The sequence below is a fragment of the Stylophora pistillata genome, chromosome 4, assembly GCF_964205215.1.
Source record: "Stylophora pistillata chromosome 4, jaStyPist1.2, whole genome shotgun sequence".
Classification (NCBI taxonomy): domain Eukaryota; kingdom Metazoa; phylum Cnidaria; class Anthozoa; order Scleractinia; family Pocilloporidae; genus Stylophora; species Stylophora pistillata.
In genome coordinates, this window is record NC_142522.1 from 41304821 (window position 1) to 41318842 (window position 14022).

Consider the following 14022-nt stretch of genomic DNA (forward strand, 5'->3'; position numbering starts at 1 on the left):
GATCTTAGACAGAATTTCCGAGCAGGTGACACTCAAGTTAGATGTTCTAAGAGGGCATTTGATACGCTTGGTTGGCGCTCACGCTCAAAACTACTTTACAAGGATATTTTATCGTTACTTAGGCGCTCCGTGGGAGACCTGCATTAAAAATTCGAACAGGCTTCACTGTTAGCGCTCAATGACGAACGTTTCTCAGTCCACGGGAGGATTTGAGACGAGACGAGAAGAGGTCACTCGGGGATTAGCAGTGGCAGTCTACTTGCAGACGTCTCGACGGCTAGAAAGTTGCTCAAGCTTAAACATAAGCAGCCGAAACTCTTGACACGAAACGACCCTTCGCGTAACTCTTGCTTACGAGCAGTGTTGTTACAAAGTCTACCATGACAACATTCAAAAGACGGAAAACGCCACGATGTGCGACGGGGGCGGGCCACTTAGCTCGGATAACTTGACCTTTCACTGATCGAAGTAATTGAAAGTAAGCTTATGGCTAAATAAGAGATAGAAAGAATTGGTTCACGCTTCGCGTACGTATACTGAGTTAAGGATGCACGCGGGGAAGCTTAGAAAGCACGAGAGAACACACTGCAATGAAATCGGTTGCAAAGATCATGTACACATTGCAGTTGGAGTAAAAAGCATATTGCTGAAATATATAACATATATAATTTATTGTAATATTCAAGTATAAATAACAATTTCTGCATTATACATAATTACATAATTTCTATAGTAAACTTGTCCGTGGTCTTTCATGTGAGTAACTTTTCGTCTGTAATCTCCTTATACATTATAAATTGCAGATTGTCTTTTTCCCGAATCTTCAGTCTTAAGTGGTTGATTACAATAATAAAATTAAGTACACTGCAAAATTGCATGTTATAGTCCCTATAAGTAACAGAAGACTTTTTTGTGAATACAGAGCTGTATCTGGACACAATAGAACGAGGGTGGACGAGGGGGGGGGGGGGGAGAGAAGGCTGGGAGAATTTGAGAAAATTAAACGAACACGAGATGCAATGAAGGACTTGTTTAGTTTTCGAAAACTCTCCCAATCCCCCCGGCCGGGATTGCCCGCTAATGTAAACACAAGATAAAAGTCCTCTATTATTATAAAACCTTTCTTAAAAATAGGCGCGAGAATGCACCCATCTGCGCATCGCATCTAATCATACCGATCAACCGATGAAAGCGCACACAATTTCTTAAATATTTTATGAAGCGGTAAAAATTTCATGGCAAATCCGTCTTGAAATAGTAGAAAATTAAATGCTCCTGCTATTAAACTAATTTTGGATTGTTGCGTGGATTTGTCGCTTCGTAAGAAGCGTAGAACAGTTCTGTTTTTATCTTCGCCTAAGTAACAGGTGTGTGCAAAATATGAATCAAAATAGAACTGTGTAACGTGTAACAGATCGATGCCCCTTTTCTGCACTGATTCAAGTCTCAGTTGCAAATTTCCTTGATGTGTCGCGTTTGGTTAATCAACTCGCAGTCACACCTGTCTCAAGCGGCTCGCCTACTGTTAAAGCTGGTTTCAGATACGTGTTTCCTTTACTTGTTCCGGCTAAGATAGCGTCGACCTACAAAAATACAATAGCAGCAGTGGACATCAAAAATTGGCATGAGAAATCAGAACGACAACTCCAACAACAATAACAACAACACAATTGGAAACGACCACACCTTACAGTAACTGATAATTATGCAGGTGGTTTGGAAAAGAGGATATCTGTAGTCGAAGGGGTTTTAATAACTTTTTCCATAAGCGGCTGCAGAGGTTATGAAAGGCTGTTGCGCTCGGAATAGGGGCTGGAGGGAAAAAACCAAACACCACAACCTGCTATAAGGCGGAAAAGATGACGATTAAACTGGCTACTGTCTAACCGGCTTTTATTGAAATTCCTGTGCAGTTGTCAGACGACAATCGATTCGTGTCAATGTAATTGTAGTAGAAAACGGACTTGTCCTTTTTAAAATGTAAAACTTGGTATAAAGGACTGTGTTTGCTAAAGTAAGCTGCTGAAATGGTTGGCGGTTAATTTTTACTTGTTTTCACAGCTGCAGTCTCCTACAAACTGATCATTCAAATGGCATTTTCACTGTACCTCCTTTACTATATTGTTCCTGAATTCTGTCATTTGTTCTTGTAATAAAAGAGCGTCCTCCTTAAGCTTAACTTGGCGTTCCCTTAAAGTGCCAAGCACCTCGAGATTGGACTGAGAGGGCAAACAAACAAACAAAGACGTCAACATTACGCAAATAATAACAAACTGTAAATTACTATTTCAAATATTGCATCACTTTTGTAACACTTTCACTGATTACAGCCTGAAAGATTACAAGGCTCGAGATTCTAATAAATCATTTCAAGTAAACAAGGTTCTTGGTTGGCTAAAAGTAATCCATGGTAAGGATTACACGAGCCGTGGCAAGAAGGTTCTTCAAAACTGACAAACACACAATGAGGAAAGGCACAAATTGCTACAGGTAACTTAAGTTTCAAAATTGTTTGTTCATTGTGCCAAGTTGAAAACATTCCAGCTCCCTTAATGCTGTGATACAATGTATATTTACGTAATCAAATAGGATACAATTGATACATAAACATATATACGTGAGAGTAGGCTGCAAGGGTTTCACCAACTTATTCGCATTAGCAGTTCGCAGCAGGCTCTGAAATGTGGGCATCGTTCCAAACGTAAGGTCAAGATGGCTGGATATCAGCAGAGTTCTTTTCTTGCATTTTTATGAACCAAGACGAAGTCGCGGTCCATAAAAGTGCGAAAAAGAACGAGACTAATGTCCAGCCATCTTGACCGAACAACCTTGGATTCTATTGCAAAAAGATTTCGCTTTCTTAGGAATTAAGAATGACTTGTTTACTTCGAGAGCCAGGAAAGAAAGCCAACTGTGTTTGTAGCACAACAAACTCGCGAGAGTCGCTTCTGTTTTCTTTGTTTAGTCTAACTTCTGCCGCTTTTTGCGTTTCCATCGACGACATTGTCCAAGAATTACGAAAATCGTTCTAATTCAATTTTTCATGCGCAGGATCAATGCGGGCAATCCCGGGCGGGCAAGATGGCCCATTTTGCCCGCTCGAGTAGCAATCAGAACACAGGATTTGCTTGATCTAGCCCACGAGCGCTGCGACGTATAAAGTGGACTTATAGTCTGACCTTCATGAGTTCCAGGCCCTTGCAAGTCACAGGAAGCTCTGCTTTGGGTTTGGTTTGCTCCGCGCCGTCACTTTCATCCCCATACATGTTTCTTTAAAAAGAGGAAGTAAGTTATCATAAAGCAGATTCAACAAGCTTGAAAATTGCGATGGCGATGTAGTTTACATGTAACAATAGTATAAGAAAATTAATTACCTGACGAGGGAATTCCGCGTAAAATTGCACGCTTGAACCGATATTGCTCTCATCGCTTCGCCATTCGCGCGATATCGTTTTTGCGTGCAATTTAACTCGGAATTCCCGAGTCAGGTAATGGATTTTCCTTGAATCGTATAATTGCATAAAAATAAGAAAAAAAGAAAAACAGCAATAATATTGTTTGTTGTTCTCCTGAGCGCGAAACAAGAGATTTGAAACAATATCACTTATTAGTCTCGTTTTCAACTCACAATTTCACGCTAAATACCAATCAGAATGCGAGGTTTTCTTCACTTATGCGACTCTAAACTCAACAGAACAGTTGTTTTTGCATGACAAAAAGCTGCAAGAATGCTTCCAGGAGACGTAAAGTGTGTCTAGTAATCTAATAAAGATGCACATAAGTACGAGTGGCGCACACTGCAAGAGTTTGTCCTCTCTATCAAAACACAAAGCAGAGGAAATACGACTATGAGAGAAATTATTTCAGAGTTCAAAGCGTTTCTGTTTAAAACAACAAAGCAACAACAAGAGAATCTAAAAAGGTTAAAATATGAATAATCTCTTTTAAAAAGTGATTTGGTACAATGTGTGGAAATATTTCTACAGCTGCCATTGTAAGGGTGATTATCTACACTGTACCTGTTAAACTCTTCCTGAGACATGGATAATGCCTGAGCATCAAGCTTCTCAATAAACGATAAAGCACAACACTGGCAAAAAAAAGTTAAAGAAAGGAAAAGATAAAAAAAAAAAAAGAAAAGAAGATAATTAGAAGTCTTTACTCAAGCTAGGTGGGAGGCAGGGGGAGGGAGGGTAGCTGAGAGCTGAGAGAAGTGAAATCCGGCTACATCTCGAACCCAGTCCTCTCGCCCCGGAGTCCAGCGGGTTAAGAACGTCAAACCATTGCGTCTCCATGGGAAGACAAAAAGGCCTTCTAAGACTTTTGAAAGTCACTTTCGATTCAGAACTACTAAAGTAACAAAACAACTAGTAATCAGTTACAAAAAGTTACAAATTAAAAGACTCCTACAGGAGGATCCTACTTACAAGGTTCGTGAAGTAATATCCAGCTTCTCCCATCATCAGTTTGTTAGGATTACAAAATCTGGAGATATATCTGTTAAAAAGGCACACGCATAAACCATCAAAAGGGAGAGATATATAAATTTTTCCTCAATCCAGAAATGTACTGAGCATGCATGACTTGACATAGCAATGAATTTGCCATCTCCTATATGCATGATAATCTCTCAGGGCCAGTTATTTCCCATCTCCTATATGCATGATAATCTCTCAGGACCAGTTATTTCCCATCTCCTATATGCATGATAATCTCTCAGGACCAGTTATTTCCCATCTCCTATATGCATGATAATCTCTCAGGGCCAGTTATTTCAACAAATTTTAGCTGTTGTTTAATAAAAACGCGTTCTAAACTTACTATCATGAATTTAGCTGAATCTCTTATCTGAACATTTATTTTTGTGAACAGTGTCAAGTGGGCCGAAAGCTAGCTATGGAAGGACATTTATTTAATTAAAAAAAAAAAAAAAAAACCTCCTATAGAGAATACGTAAGGCCTCGGCCACTGCTTGCGTAAAACTGCTGTTTGGTTGAACATTGTGTAAAGAACAAGCCCTGCATGTTTAAAGTACAATTTACACATATTTGACAAAACAAAGTTTCATTTACATTATTGCATGTAATGCACATTGAAGTGGATATTTGCACGGAAGTTCCCATGAAATAAAGTTGTTCTCGATTAAACCCATGTAATGATATCAACATTGAATTACACATATGTTAATAGGTTGTACACATAGTACTTACTGAACATTGGAATGTAACATTGTGGGATTTGCTTTTAATACGACATAAATGAGGCAAGGAAGGAAATCGTCGGCACTAACTGCTCCACCATCGGGTGTTGAGGAATGAATAATTTCTATCAAAATATTAAGGTAAAAAAATTGCAGCAATTGTCTTAAGAAGATTGGCAGCAGAGGACAGATGCCCAAGTCTGTAAATCTTCTACATGCAATCAATCAAAGCAGATTGTTTTGATAGAATATTCCTAACTGACAATTGAATCAATAGGGGAATATAGTTATTATTACTACATGGAGAAGCCTTAATTCACAGAGATTACAAGAAACAAATTTTGGAAATACAACATTGTTTAAAATGCACACAAATGTATAATTATTTGCTGATGCATACTATCACCTTCAAGAATTACAAGCAGTTTCACTTTTTAAATCAGAATGTTAAAATGGCAGAGATTGTAAGAATACTAAAGGATACTAAATATGTTCTTGCAGCAACGCACAACACATGCTAGTTTATCCTGAGGAGCTCTCCTTGTGTTTATTTCCACCAGATCTGGGAGGAAAAATGAAGATTAAGTGAAAAACAAAGTTTGAGCATACATATACAAGAAACAAAAATTGCACATTTCCCATGTTTTAAAATTCTAAGTATAATGTGCTATAACGAAGGTTGGCATTATCACTTGTAACTATCTGCATGGCCTGATTGTGGACATGTCAATTCATCCTCTTTGCTCAAAGAAATGCTGCAGGAAGTCTCTGAAACTTTTCTGAATTTCTCTGATAAAAGCAAAGTGAATGAACACAGGCCACCATTCCAACAAAGTTTAATCTTATGACTACTTGCCATATCATGCACTGCAGAGGGAATTTTCTGGCAACATTTTGAAGCCACCATACTAGATTGGTAAAAGGAACTTGTCGTTCTCACTTACCACCTCTCTAATATATGTAGACCTGTAGTACTCACTCCATATTCAATCTTCCTCATCCCATATGGTGACTACAAAACTTGGTCAAGATAATAAGCACTTGCCACAATAACAGCAGCTCAGTCTACACGAAATACCCACAGACATTAAAACAAAAATGACTTGTACCTTGTTGTGCTTCATCAATCAACTGCTGAACTGCATCAATATCTGGATTTATAGCAGCATCCAGATGCTGAGGAGTTATCCAGTTAAAACTTCGCATACGCTTCTGATTTTCCAAATCTCTTGCTTCATCATCCGTGGAAGCTGGACAGAAAACACTGTAAACACACAATTTGCCAGTTAAATTTCATGTTTTTCAGCACCTTAACCCTTGCTGCCTGCAACTAGCATCTTATTTTTCCCTGGCGTAATATCACCCATGAATCACACATTAGGGTCCCTACAATAAAAGAAATGATCCCCAACCAAAGAAGCTCTTGATTGTCAAAGAAATTCTCCTTGTCAAAAACTTAGGAAATGTATGAAGAACAGTATGGAGAATATACGCATTAATGTTAGAGTGTAAGAGATTAAAAGGCAGCCTCCTGGTTAGCTCAATGGAGAGAGCGCTGGACTGTTGTGTGGGAAGTCAAGGGTTCGAGCGTCGGCCGGACCAACACTTGAGGTCTTAAAATAATTGAGAGGAATATGCTGCCTTTCTATAATATCAAGAAACAGTTAGATATTCTAGCCTTCTCGGATAGGGACCAATAAATGGAGGTCTTGTCTCCTGCAGGGGTAGGGGTAGGAGACATTAATTTCCCACGCACGAGATTACTGTGCGATGGATGTCCTGCCCTGGGTGGGATGGGTGGTTACTGGGCCCGCAGTGATTGGCGCAAGCTGTTGCGGTGTCCCTGCCTGTCAGCAAATCTTGTAAATAAATAAATAAATAAATTGGGGATGTACAACGAAATACAGATGTACAGCAGTAGGACTTCTCTGCAGTTTACTTGATACATTTACATTCAAAATCTCTAAATGTCACTTTAAAAGAACAGCTTTCATTATCCAAACGTGCTTTGTAGAGTACAAATAATGCGCAAGACTAGTACAAATATCACAGTTACGATATTTGTACCCCAGAAATATCCGCGAAATTCGTCTGCACTGAAAAAACAATTTGGCGTGTTGGATAATAAATCTCTATTAGATGTTTTGTTGTGTGGTATGGCTGAGTATTTTTACTCGTTGTTTGTATTTTGACTCGCCCCATGGGCTCATCAAAATACGGCACACCTTGTAAAAAATACTCAGCCATACTACACAACAAAATGTCTAATAAGATATGTTTACTGTACATGTACATACACTTTATATAACTTTGTCATGATGTATTTTTCTACTCCATCCAATGTTCTGTCAATCCCTTCTTGTGGTTGATTTTGAAACAACTGATGAGACTGTAGGTGCTCTGACATTGCCTAAAATGGCAAATGAAAAGGGTTTAGAATAATGCCGTACATTTCTATTTTTTTTTCTAATTAAGTTTTCTAGCATCTTAGCGTTGTAATAGTGTAGTATCTTAATATTTTAGTATTTAAGTGTCTTAGAAAATTAGCATTTTAGTTAAAACTTTGTATAATTTAATAAGAGCCATAAGGGAGGGTACAGTTTCTTTTACTGTAATTATGTACCCTAAATAAAGTTTAAAGTTTAAATTTCAGAATTACTGTTATGGTAAGTTAGAGTTCACATATAGGAACAATAAATTACAGACTGAAATAATTCAAAATGAAACACATGATTCACAACTGCTGAAAACTCACCCCATAAAAGTCATGAACCATCTGACTCTGTTCTTCTACCTTCAGTGATGGGTTGTTTAAAATCGTTTCAACAAACCTGTCAACAGAAAAAGGAAATGTAAGAAACGATTCACCCTTGTGACAACCAAAATCTCAACTGGCAGGGAAAAAAATCTGCAAAATATTTTTATAAGTGTGAATGAGGAGCTGAATCGACTGTCACGAAATAACCCAGCCTATAAATTATGGCTGAATTTGAACTGTGGCAACCAAGACAAAATCCAACACCTTAAACACTTTACCAACCTGTTTTCAGATAGCTACTGTTAATAAACTGCTTCACATTGGCTTACGAGCAAATAAAACAGACATGCAGTCTGTTAATACACTGTAGTTAAATATATTTTAACTAACTGACAATAAACTGATCAAGATTGATTTTCGCTTGGGGAATTACCCTTGCAATGAATATGTACTGCTGAGGAATCACTGAGAGGAATCAATAGATTTTTTCCTTAATTTAAATGCCAACAGCCTAAAAACAACACAATGTACAATAGCCTTCCATGTATATACATGTATATAAAAGAGATGAACACCTAGAGTACAGCCATGTCAATGAAAGAACTTTGTACTACTTGTAAAAATAATTGAAAGCATTTGAAATTGAAAATTACTCACACGTTGCATTTATGATTGACATCTTGTGCTGCTGGTTTCTTTAAGGTCTTTAAGAAATCCCGAAAACTTGAACCAGTCTTTTGAGGCTCAACTAAAAAAGATTACAACTTACAATAAACAAACCCATAATGCTTTAAGTACTACTAACTAAAGGGATTAAATAATTGGAACATACTTTATATATGAATATTGTGCGAGTGAAAAAACATGTATTGCATCTGACCCAGCTGTATGAACATATACCTCCTTAATCCTGGAGAGTATCATGATGTTTATCAAGACCTGAAGTTGATGCACCTTTAAAGGACAATTAATTAAATGAAAAAAAAAAAAAGTTTGAGAAATTCAGTTCAAAACTAATACCACTGTCATTTATACCAGGTCTTTCTTATCCAATGCATCAACTTTTGTACTCACTGAGTTTAAAACAAGCCAATAGGAAGACTTAAATGAGCCCCTATCAATTTTCCAGAGTCAAACACAAGAAAACTGATCAAATTTAGGATAAATTTTTTAAAAATTGACTGAGGCACTTTGATCCTGACAAGCAAAGGGACATAACAAGCACTCCCACAAGTCAGGTTTGACTTCAGTTAAACCTCAGGAAAATAAAGCAAAACCCTTCAATTGGATTGTGATTTTAGTATACAGGTGTAAGGTAATAAGTACATGAATGTCTTGCAATGCATAGGAGACGAGTGAAATCTGTGTCCTAAACAAAATGAAGCACTCAAGACCACTCTAATGACTAGACTCTATCCAGGTGACCACGAAATGATTAGAACCATAGCAAACACCCTGTACAAGAACAATGACAGTACACACCATCCACTCTCACCTGGAGATGGGCTAAAAATTCCAGCCTCTGGTACAGAAGCTCTGCCTGGACTCTTTTTGAATAATTTCTTAACACTTTGTCTGTCAGGAAACAAATTGCAAATTAACCAATCAATGATACAAGAGTGGTTTACTGTAAAGTACAGCACTTACATCTAGGTGTGAATAATGCTAATCATAGAGAATCTAAATCTCTTGCTGGTTAGTCCTTGGTATACCTGGTACAAGTTCTCTAACCCTGGCTACTGAGCCATGTCAGCTGAAAGAAAAATCTTCCATTCAAAAAAACTTTCAGTTATCTTGATGCTGATTGTATTAATAAAGAAACCTGTTCAAAAAATCAGATTCCCTGCTAAACCAATTTCCACATGCAAGTGAACACAAACATACAGCAGTATTTACTCTTACTTTTTGGACTCTAATTGAAACCTCTTTTTCTCTTCAAATTTATTGAACTTGAGTTTTCCTCCTGATTCTTCCTCTTCATGTGCCACTAAAAATGAATGGCATGTAGAGCTCAAGAACTAAAAGTGCAAGGATGGTGTCACAGGGATTTAAGTTTAATGAGTGAAAATGCATGATTGATTATTGATCCTTCTGTTTAAATGAGAAACAAGAATTCTGGGTTTAAACCTACGAATACCCACACAAAACACTTTGGTGAGTAGGCACATGAAACTGGGGCCAATGTATTAACACAAATTTAATTTTTTTCTACCTATATTTGTTGCATGAATTTTAAGTTCTCTTTAAGAGCACTAATAACCCCCACCAGGAAATCCTTTTCAACTACTTGAAAGCAAATTTTGTGCCTCTTTAGAATCATTTCATTTCTGTACATACTCCGTGAGAGGAGAAATAAGGAGAAACTTTCAGATATTAAAATACACCTATCATTTGAAAGACAGATTTGAGGTTAAAACTGGGAACAGATATCAAAGACATTGCATAAGTAATGGAATAACAACTGAAGTTACTGTACATACCTTCTGTTTGGAAATTGTGAGAACCACCAGATAGTGCATCTTCTCTGCTTTGTGAGGCAGCTCGAGCCCTCTGCTGCTTTAGATACACCTCTCTGTAGCACACTGAACAATAGCCTCTCCATGCAGGATTTCCATAGAAACCACACCTACAAAAAGATCATTAAGTTCATTAACACCATTTTTCATGTTACAAAAAGAAACCAGAGCACTAATAATTATCAGTCGAGTGAAGTGCAGAAAAAGTGTTGTGATAGAGTTTTAACCGTGGATTTAAAATTGGTGTTGTGAAATGGTCCTCATTTCAATGCAGTCACCAAATCTCAGGAGCTGTGGGTTACCAACAGACAAGCATGAAAGAGGTCAAACACTACATTGCCAGCTGAAAGGAAGCCAGTTGCCTCTGACAGCAAGACAATTTTAACTGCAAAACATGGTCACCAAACTTCAATCACACCTCGCCTCACCTTAGAGTCTTTCTTCTCTCAACCAAAGTAATTTTCATGTACATTACTTTAAACCTGGTTAATTACATGTAAAATTTAGACAGGCCCAATTAGATGCATAGATTGTTATTTTGCATTGTTTACCAAATATAAACATATTACTCATACTCTCATACTGATTTACACACATACTGTACATGTATGTTGAAACCTACATGTTGGTAAACAGGCTTTAATTTGTTAACCTACATACATGTGTACAAGTTCAAGTTAGTTTTTTTAAAGACTTACTGACTGGTAAGTTATTTCTTGAATTTAGCAATTCAGGAAATAATTTAGTTGCCAATTTGGCAACCAGAAAAGATGTATAGTTGTAGTGCAAAATATTTTAGTTATAACAGTCAGCCCTCCAACATGACAATACTGTTGAACACAAGGGATTACCATGCCTGATAATCACTGGGTAAATAACAGTTCTATAAATTAACTGAACAAATGTGGATAAAGCTACAATATACTGTACTTTCGTTAAATGGTCAAATGTCATTGCATCCAAAACATTGAACAAGAAACAAATTTATTTCGCTGACTAGATTTCACATAAGTAGATAAGGAAAATTTGAAAAGATGACAGCAGAAATACCGAAATACGCAAAAGATGAAAGAGATTGTTGCAATAATTATTAATGTTAACCGATCCAAGTAGCAGCAAATCACATGAGAATCATGACAGTCATGAGAGGTCAAATTTCATTGCTTCTTGCACAGTATTCTAACTGTCCAACATTACGAAACAGGGATACTATACAACAAAACCCATCTATGCCACTCATTCGCAGGAACTTGTGATCGAACAAGCGAACAAGAATAATTTTGAAACTAATTTGAGCACCGGCAAACAAAATGACGTAGCACTTCCAAAACGAAACAAAAAAAAGCACAGGAAATACAGGAAATAGGTGTAGAAACTCGCTCGCTTCTTAGAGCACATCTTTTTAAATTCTACGACACCATGAAGACCGCATACAAATATTCTCTTTGCAGTTTGAAAAGAAACGCGCAACGTTTCCTTACACCTTAAATGTCGTGAACTTGCGAAAAAGATTAGTTTCGGAGATTTGAACTACACTAGTTATGGAAAGGATTGTGTCAGCACAGCGGATGTGAGTGCGAAACTTACCCCGTTTTACAGCGAAGTTCAGGATTATTTAACCTCTCGAGAATTTTGGATCTTGTTCTACTCCGATCAGCCATTATTGGCTTTCTTGTGGGCAACTGCGCTAGCTATCGAAATGAAAAAACCACCATCAACAATTCGGAGTACGTCACTTCGCCATTTTGTTGATCTTACGCCCCTGGAGGTCTAGTAACGAGTCCTGTTCGCGGTTCCCAGTTCCCCAGTCATCGTTTTTACATAATTATTATTTACAGAAGGAAACTAAATCTATTTTGCTGAGGTAGAAAGGGGTACCAGTCTACCCCAAAATTAACTGTATCGGATGCAGTTTTCTTTTTAAATAGAAATGCCCTGCTCGATATTACTCCCTGATTTACACCTAACTGAAATAAATTTGTTGCGGAAAAAAGCAAAAACAGAAAAGGAAAAAGCCAACATCTACTTGGAACTTGGAACTTATACTCCCAAATAGCTGAGCTAACGCTGGGAGATATAGAATAACTAATTAATAGTGCTAATAATCTACAATAAATATGTAAGGTCTAAAAGAAACAATAAATGTAAATAGTTCAAAATCTTTTCAGGTGGTTCGGGGTCTTCATGGTCTGAATGTCCCTTATGGCTAATAATTTAAAAGAAGTAATGTTCTTAGCTTGGACTGTTTGAGTTGACAGTTTATTCCATGCTCGAACAGTTCGTATAAACGGAGAATAACTGTGCGCCAAAACACTTGAGTGGGGCTGGAGCATGGCATGTTGGATCCTTGGTCTAGGAGCGGGTTGGATAGAAGATGGGAATTCAAGATCTATGCAGATTGTTGTTGATTTTATAAAAAAGAGTCACTTGGGCCAGCAAACGTCTGGATGCCAAGGAGTCCCAACCAAGTTGATTTAAAAGATCTTGTGAGTTTGTAGATCTCTTGTAATTATGCGCGACGAAACAAGCAGCCCGTCGCTGGACTTTTTCGATAGTTTCAGTGTCCCTGTTTGTGTGTGGATTCCAGGCAGCACTTGCATATTCTAGTAAAGGTCGAATAATTGCTTTGTAGGCTCTTTCCTTGACTTCAGGCGTACACGCTTGTAAAGTCCGTTTGACCAGCTCGAGAGCCCTATTGGCTTTGTTGGAAGTTTTATCACAGTGTTGTTTCCAATTTAGCTTGCTCGTTAATCTAACACCCAGATAATCATAGGAAGTTACATGTTCCAAGACCTGACTATGCATGTAATATGGTAGTATGACAACGGTTCGCTTGTTGGTCAAGGATATGTGGTAGCATTTCATAACATTAAACTCCATCTGCCAAAGACAGGCCCATGAAGTTAGTCTGTCAAGGTCTTGATGAAGGATAAAATGATCCGCAGGCGATACAACCTGTCCATACATAATGGTGTCGTTAGCAAAGAGTCTAATATTTGACTTGATATCACCCACGATGTCATTTATGTACATCAAGAAAAGCGTGGGGCCTAAGACAGACCCTTGTGGAACACCTGAAATAACCTTGCACGGGGCAGAGTGTCCGCCGTTTCCACTGACACTTTGGAGCGGTTGCTTAAGAAACCCTTTATCCATAATAAGGTTTGGCCTTGAATACCATTGTGACTTAACTTATATAAGAGCTTTGGATGAGATACTTTGTCGAAGGCCTTGCTGAAATCGAATTGGATAACATCAGCTTGACCCTTAATGTTAAGAATGGAGGCCCACTCGTGAATGGCTGAGACCAGTTGCGTTTGCCAAATAAGAATTTATCAGCATGAGAAGCCCGGCTTGCTTGAAGCGATCGCGGATAATGTTCCACTGCTTTACTGCTTTAATGACAGTCTCAAAACTTTTGGAAGCTCAATCATTTTTGATTTTCAGTGTTTTCTCGGGTTATTTGGTGGTCTTTGGTGGGTTTTTAGAACGAAGAACGACTTAACCCTGTTTACTGACGCTTCTTTAAATATTAAAAAAAAATCCTT

The 14022-nt window shown here is 37.8% G+C and overlaps 1 protein-coding gene across 2 annotated transcripts; it reads right to left on the reverse strand.

The window, feature by feature from the left end:
• Positions 1 to 1343: 1343 nt before the first annotated feature.
• Positions 1344 to 12241, reverse strand: LOC111347415 (rab5 GDP/GTP exchange factor). 2 transcript variants are annotated; one of them, XM_022954666.2, is made up of 15 exons: positions 12062 to 12241; positions 10439 to 10584; positions 9861 to 9945; positions 9454 to 9533; positions 8616 to 8706; positions 7956 to 8031; positions 7498 to 7610; positions 6310 to 6464; positions 5685 to 5762; positions 5211 to 5325; positions 4428 to 4497; positions 4020 to 4090; positions 3180 to 3270; positions 2109 to 2219; positions 1344 to 1583 (listed from the first exon to the last, which is right to left on the reverse strand). In XM_022954666.2, exons 1-15 carry the CDS (start codon positions 12133 to 12135, stop codon positions 1485 to 1487), a joined length of 1455 nt encoding a protein of 484 aa, XP_022810401.2. In that variant the 5' UTR covers positions 12136 to 12241; the 3' UTR covers positions 1344 to 1484. The 2 variants fall into 2 exon arrangements, with proteins under 2 accessions (XP_022810401.2, XP_022810400.2); XM_022954665.2 differs by having other exon boundaries at positions 9454 to 9548.
• Positions 12242 to 14022: the final 1781 nt, after the last annotated feature.